This window comes from Anopheles darlingi, chromosome 3, assembly GCF_943734745.1.
Source record: "Anopheles darlingi chromosome 3, idAnoDarlMG_H_01, whole genome shotgun sequence".
NCBI classification, from domain to species: domain Eukaryota; kingdom Metazoa; phylum Arthropoda; class Insecta; order Diptera; family Culicidae; genus Anopheles; species Anopheles darlingi.
Genome location: NC_064875.1, coordinates 43,435,939 through 43,443,389, shown reverse-complemented (window position 1 = coordinate 43,443,389; position 7,451 = coordinate 43,435,939). Strand labels below are relative to the sequence as shown.

The window sequence follows — 7,451 nt, the reverse complement described above, 5'->3', positions numbered from 1 at the left end:
TCCAAAATGACTCCGGTATAAATGGCAAGGTCGAACTTTAAATGTAAAGAAGCCTATAACAGTGCAACTTATACAGGCTAAAATATATCTTATGTTGATGTAAATATATTGTAGGAGCCGTGCTGTAATATATTGTAGGAGCAGTGAGCTGCATTCTATAACAGAGGAACGTCGGTCGCATGGCAATTCTCAATAGTAATTTAATTCCTGCATAGTTGAAGGTATAGATCAACTTAGTCCATCTTCCAGTCCCGAAAAAGATTCTATAAAAAATTGCTGAAAATTGTAAGGAAACGAGAGAACGACACGGTGAGACGGAGAACGCGAATGATTTCGGATATTTTAACGAACCTCCTTCACCGGAGCATGGGAATAATAAAAACACAATAATTTCATTTAAAATATCCGTCGTTTTTAATGTTGTTTCTGTTTTTATCGCCACATGTATGTCATTATATATATTTTTGTATATATATAATATAGTGGTTTTGCATGTATATATACCTTTTTTAAATCTTCTTTTACAGTTTGTACACATATCAGTTTCGGTCATTATTTATCTTCTCCTGCTCAACCGCACTTGCGCCATGGTATGCGAACGGTATCGCGTGCGCGCGTGCACACCCCATTTATTTGCGAATGCTGATGGGGTTGGGATAAGATGCCTTTGTTTATTACATGTCCTGTTTTTTTTTTTTTTGGGAGAGCTACGGTTTATGGTTTCGTTCCTGCTACGCCATTTTGATCTGTCTACTTTGATTTTGCCCGGCGCATGCACGATCTCTCGCGTGTCCATAGCAACCTGGAGAGGTGGATACGTTCGCTATGCAAAGCTACGGCGTCGCTAGTGTGCTCGGTACAAGCCACAGGAGTTCCATTGTTATCGGGCCACACAGCAAGAGCAGTGGTGTGCGAATGGATATCTATTTTGATTTGCTCCAACCGGTACCCTAACGCTCTACTCCGCACACAAACAACCCATCTTTCGTCCACTCGTGTATTTGTGTGTGTTCTGTATGTGACCAACCAACGGACACCAACGAGAGATAGAGAGAGAGAGAGTGTGTGGGGGAAGGTTAACCATTATTGCCGATATTACACAGTTAGTTTACTATCGTATATTATTGATAATAGGTATTGTTGATTGGCTTTCCTGTGCCTCCGCGATACCAGTTTTCGGGGGGCTTCTCGATACAGCTGTTTCATGATTTTTGGGGGTAAGATTTCCGCTGTTACGATAAACAAACTGTCCACGTGTCTTGCACTACATAACTCTTCGCGCCCTCTAATCACCTCAACTTCTATCCGTGAATAATAATATCAGATTAACAATGCCGACCACTGTTTTGCTGGATGCCTTCTCGTAAAAAGAAAATACATAATGCTTGGTCTGTGGAAGAGATGTATGATTATCGGATAAATTAAGTATAAATTCTATACTATAACGTACAGTGAACAGAAGCATGGACAAAACCGAACGAAAACAACAGGGTAGATACAGAAGAGCACGTCACTAGTTCATTTTGCTTCCGGAAGCGCCTTTTTGGAGGAAGATTTCTTGTTTAACATACTTGTGCTAGTGCCGCACCGCGACAAAGTCGCTAGAAATCAAATAAAGCCGCGTAAGATATTAGGATCTTTACTATAAGCTTCTGCTCTGCTACATGCGGTGGCGGTGTCTGGTATTAGAAACTTCTAATGACCTAGTGCCATATCGCGCGGGGCCGTGTAGCGACAGCGGGTTTCGTTTGTAACACTATAACGTAAACACGTTTTCTATGCGATTGTTCTCATCTAAACGAAAAACGTTAACAAACCGGCGTCTCTTGCGTGCGTGCATTTACATCGCGTAGTGGTATGTTTCATGTTAGCAGTCTGCTATTAGCTGATCTCGATACCGACACATTACACAAACGGAAGCATCTTTGTCGTTAGCCTGTTCCTTTTCTCCGCTCTTGCTCCCTCGCTTACGATCTCACCCCGAAAGGCTGCGAAGCAATTAACAGGACACAGCTGTTTTTGGACAATGTTAACTAAATCTACTCTCTGACTGCAGGAAACGAATCGCATAACTTACACTATTCATACACCTCTGCATCTCCCCCCCTCCCTATCCATTTCTTCGACTGGTTTCAGTACTATTTTCTTTCTTCTGTTTGTTCTTGTTTTAAGCTACATATAATACACATTTTCTTTTCTTTTCTTGTTTCTCTCTCTCGCTACACTTACATCTACACTCAGGGTGGTTATTATATCTGCGTTTTCCTAAAGGACGAATTTTGCATTACTTTTCTATTTCTCGGTAGAGTGCTGTATTTGCGCCACCAACCCGAACTTTCGAGGGCTGATTCGAGATGATCCCTCCATTCTACGAATGTTAGTTTCATCGAATGCGAAAACGGAAGGGAGTGAGTTCGGTCTCTCGGGACGCGACCAGCTAATTTCCATTCCGTTCCGTTTGCTTTGCTTCTGTTGCGCGTATGAAGTTCGTGTGTTACGTTTTTATCTCATGTTTTACGAATAAACTTGCGAGATTCCCTGTATGGTTTGTTCAACGATCTCTCTTCATATGCAAGCAGTAGTTTTGCACTTGCCCGACCAAAAAAGACCGAAAGGAGGAAGTTCGCCACAAAATTTGATCGAGCTCGAGGTCACAGTGCAGCTACCATTCTCTAATAAATGCGCATTTGTTCACACTAATAATGCTAATGGAACAAAACAGTAACAAACGCAGCTGCACCTTTGTCGAATCTGAATCCGAACTACTACACTCATATCCAAGTTCACTTTGCTTTCCAAAGAACAGAAAAAAATGAAATAAGCAACTGAAACGAGTACAGTAATCGATTGAATTAAGATGATGTCAATGAAATCATACACAACAACGAACGTGATGCTATCAGAGCATTTTCGTGTTGTACCCTACACCAGTTCATGTTTGATTGGGTAAAGTGAGTTGCTAACAATTCACCAAAAAACCAAAAACGCTCACACGCACACATACTCATACGAATGGAAGACCTCATCACACGGATTCGATGTAAGCGAACTACCAAACAAATAAACCCCACCAAAAAACAACAGTAACGAAAACAAAATTCCAGTGAAACTCAGGAGAAATGCATGCAAAACCTTAACGACAGTAATTTGGAGAAAAAATAACAAAACAAGCATTCGAATATTATTTTCTCATCGCCCGAAAATCATTCTGCGTTATATTTCCTGTGAAAATATAGGTTTTACTTGTTCTTATTGTGTCTTACTGCCTCTACAAACATGTACACGAACGTGACGACGTACCCTGAACTCCTCTCCTCGCTCCGTTGCTCTACGGCTTCTTGTAAGAAGTGATTTCATCATCAATATCGTGTTTATCTCATCCCTGCAGGTGAACGATTACAACAAACGAGCACGATAGCTTCACTTGTAACACTCCTGTCGTCGTCGTCATCGTCATCATCATTATCATCGTCATGTCCTCGCCACTAATTATGTCAAACCTAATACTCAGTTCCGTGATGTTTCTTCTGCTTCAGTTAAGTGCGCCTCTCCTCTCTCTCTTTCTTGCTTTCTCTCTTTCGTTGAAATCTTACTCCGATTCATCGCCTAATCGCTACTTGCATATCACTATCCGTGAGCGCGCACGCTACTTTCTCACTTGTGTATACACGCGCGCACGCTTGCTGCTATATAGCTTGCTGTTTCTGATTTGGAAGTATGTTCTGTATTAAACGCTTGAAATACGTTGCATTCACAAGCTATATAGGAGGAAAGGCGCGGCCACGTTTTAAACGCCCTCCCACATCTTCTTTTTATCCCTTAAATCTCACATATAGAATGATCGCTACGAAAAAGAATAACATAGTTATGGGACGACGCTTCGTAATATCAGTTTCGCAAAGAAAAGAGTAATAAAAAAAAAGAAGCAATGATTGCAAAACTAATTCTTAACTCGTAATAATAACCGTAATAATGAAGTAAACACTAAACGGAGTAATAAATCAATAGATAATCCCATTAATAGTTAACTGTAACTGTAATAAGCAATGATAGCATTAACACTACTGAGATAATAACTTTGCTCGAGGGGGGGGGGGGGAGGGCGCGGGCCACCATTGGCCATTTTGATTCGTCCCCGTTATGTACGATGATGAATTGGTAATGATAAAAGCAAAACCACCAACATTAACACTCTAGTAAGTAGCCTCTCAAAGGAAGAGAGGCTACTACGGACAGCTAGAGTAAGAAGCTGCCCAATGAGTGTCCACTACCGGAAGAAACCAGCGAACAATGCTTTTTGTTTCACAAAACCAATGAGCATTCGAATCCAAAGCATTACGATTTGCAACCTTCAAAACTCTTCTTTTTTCCTCTTCAGTCGCAGTAGGCATAGCAACCTTGTGACGGACAACCAGTATTCGAGGCTTCCAACAAACATCAGCTAGTAACATATATATCCGCGAGATACTACTCACAAAAGATTCAGCAACATAACAATAGAAAACATCCCAAAAACGTGACCGATCTTTGCTTAACACCATTGCAGGGGGTTTGTATGGCGCAAACATCCTGAGAGATGGTAGTCGTATTACCTTTACTTAATCTTTTTTACTCAGACACACATCAATCTATTCGACAATCGATCTCTCGTACTGGAACTACACACACTTTTGATATTAACCATTTTGGGTAAGAGGACAGCAAGTATACTAACCCACCCTCTGGTTGGTGGTGCTGTTGCTGGTGCTGCTGCTATTGTTCCTTTCTATCGTTTCTGCCAAAACACTTCACTACTCTTCGCTCCAGAGCTAAGCTGCTACAATCATCGTCCTGCGCTATACCGTTGACAACAACATCCCTCTCTCCTCAGTACACCATTGGTGGTGGCACCGTTCTTGTCGACACATTCGTGCCCATTCACAGGGAAACACACAGTGATCGTTTATGGTTTATTAAGAGTTGGCTCGCTTTTGCTGCTAGAAGCACATCATGTATGTCTCGTCTTGTCTCCTGGAAATCTATGGCTTCTTAATCTGTATCGTTTACGCGATGTTTATTCGCCCCGAAGAATCGGTGCTTGTTGTGAACAGCCGCATGGTCACTATACTTTAACGATATTTTTAAGATTTTTACTATGAGTTTTTACTAACTTTTCTCTTACGCTTCTCTCATGCGTACCTTGCTACGCAGGACCTGTTTGTCTTTGTCGGGTGTGTATGTTCCGCGGGAAACGCGCTTAGGGCCATCTCTAAAATCAATATTATCAGGCAGGAAGATCTTGATACGAGGTTCGTTATCTTCATTTTTTTTTCTTCAGCAATGCTACACAACACTTCCATTTTCCAAGGATTTTTCCATCTTCGAAACCGCCTCTCTCTCTCTTTCGGTCTTCTATTACGGTTCCCAGTTTCTACTGATCAGTCCTGACGTCCATCGCACTCTCATCATAATGATGATGTTGGTGATACTGCTGGTGGTGTTGCTGCTGCTGGTGATGCTCCTGCTGCTGTTGCTGCAGTGAATGCTGCTGCTGGTGATGCTGGTGATGTAGATGCTGCTGTTGTTGATGCTGCTGGTGTTGTTGTTGCTGCTGCTGGTGTTGCTGCTGATGATAGTGATCGTGATGCTGGCTGATGCGATGACGCGGACGCCGATGCTTTCAACTTCTGTCGTTTTCCTGCTTGATAATGTGATACATAGGATGGTATTGGGGCTGTTGCTGGATCGGTTGCAACGGTTGCTGGTAGATGATGTGATGCTGCTGCGGAATGATGTGATGCTGGATCAGCTGCGGCTGATGATGCAGATGGTGATGTTGCGGCTGTGGCTGATGCTGCGCAATGACCTGCTGCTGATGGAGCTGCTGGTGCGGATGAGTGAGATGATGATGAGCGGCATCAATAATGTGAATGCTGACCGGCGTTGGCGCGGGTTGGACTAAATGATGAGCAATTTGCTGCTGCTGTTGCTGTTGCTGCTGCTGCTGTTGTTGTTGCTGCTGCTGCTGCTGTTGTGTTGGAGTATTGCTCGTTGGCGTCGAGGATGCCGATAGTGCAGGATTGTAATGTTGCTGTAATATGCGGGGGGTTCATGGGATTCATTGTTCATCATTCGCTTTCCGATCAAGTTTTGTGTTTAATTTTTATTATACAATGAAAGCTAGGAGCTATAGTATGAATGTATGCGTAATACGTAAATGCTGAGAAGCACGATTCACACGATGGACACAATACACAAATGGGCATATACAGCTGTGCAGAACTCTACAGTACAGGAAAAACCTTGCAGCAAATCCACCCCAACCCAACCAATTTAATCTCCCTTCTACTGGCCATTATCTACGCATTCGCATCTGTTCATATACTAATGTGTTTGTACAATTGGCAAAATGGTTAACTTGCAACTTCGCTCAACTTCCAAATACTGAATATAGGAATACTCAACTCATACGAAAATCTATCATAATAACCAGACCAAATCAACCAATAACAGTTTTGAAATTTATTCTCTAATCAATCTATTAATAATCGTCACAGTACTTCACGTCCATTTGAATTCATCATTGGTTCGTAATTACTGAATGGGTCCAGTAAAATTATGATTTGTTTAGAAGGGTTTATAATTCGAAATGTTTCGAAAAAGGGGACACATCTTCAATAACAGCAAAAAAAAAATGAATGTTCTCTCTCATGAAAACGTTCCGTATTCAAGCACAACACCGTCAAATGGGGGTTGGTTTTAAAGACTCCTTGGGAGGGTGTAGGACTCCTTGTCAGGGGGCAAGGCAAACGCCATACATAGTACGTATTGGATCGGAAGCTGTTACCCAGTGGTGTGTTATGGAATTTCGAGTTGAAACAAAACACTCTTCGCCGACTAGGCTTGTAGGGCCAACAACTGATAAAATATCAGATGTTTCATATGGTGCCGTGAACTGTTCCATCCCTGCACCCATGATGGAGCTACCAACGTAAAAGGCAGTAGTTGTTGAAGTATCCCGCACATACTGCCTGCGACCATCGGCTTCAAATGAGCTCATAATACGCAATGGTAGCGCTGGTGTACTCCAGAGAGCCGCAACGCTAGCGTGACCATCCCAGACGAGCGATCTAACGGCACTTCGTGGAAGATGAACTCGCGTCAAGAAATTTCTATACGCAAAGACATCTATCGCCAGCTGGGCTGTGGTGTAATCGGGCGGGTAAATGGCTTCCCGATTCTGCAAGACGTTTTCGGCTGTGAATTGCGCCCCGGGAATTGACCAATGTTCTACAAGAAACCGTCGGTCTTCGGCCGTGCCGGATACTGCGACGGTGAGGAGATCTCCAATGTTGCGTGGTGTTATCGCAAGCACAGACTGTTTCAACGCCTTAGCTGCATCCGATGGAGGTTGCGGGATCCCAGCATGATAGATTGCAGTATTGGATTCGACTTTACCGACACATTCTAAG

General features: G+C 42.7%; 1 protein-coding gene across 6 annotated transcripts in view; it reads right to left on the bottom strand.

Moving 5' to 3' along the window:
- Nucleotides 1–402: 402 nt before the first annotated feature.
- The window catches only part of LOC125957522 (histone-lysine N-methyltransferase Suv4-20-like), an 84,384-nt gene continuing 77,335 nt past the window's right edge, over nucleotides 403–7,451 (bottom strand). For 5 of the 6 annotated variants that reach the window (XM_049690277.1, XM_049690281.1, XM_049690282.1 and 2 more), the window contains exon 10: nucleotides 5,928–7,451. This exon is cut by the window's right edge and continues 518 nt beyond it. In XM_049690277.1, coding sequence (XP_049546234.1) covers nucleotides 6,773–7,451 — 679 coding nt within the window. In that variant the 3' untranslated portion in view covers nucleotides 5,928–6,772. The other variant, XM_049690284.1, reaches the window with a different exon arrangement.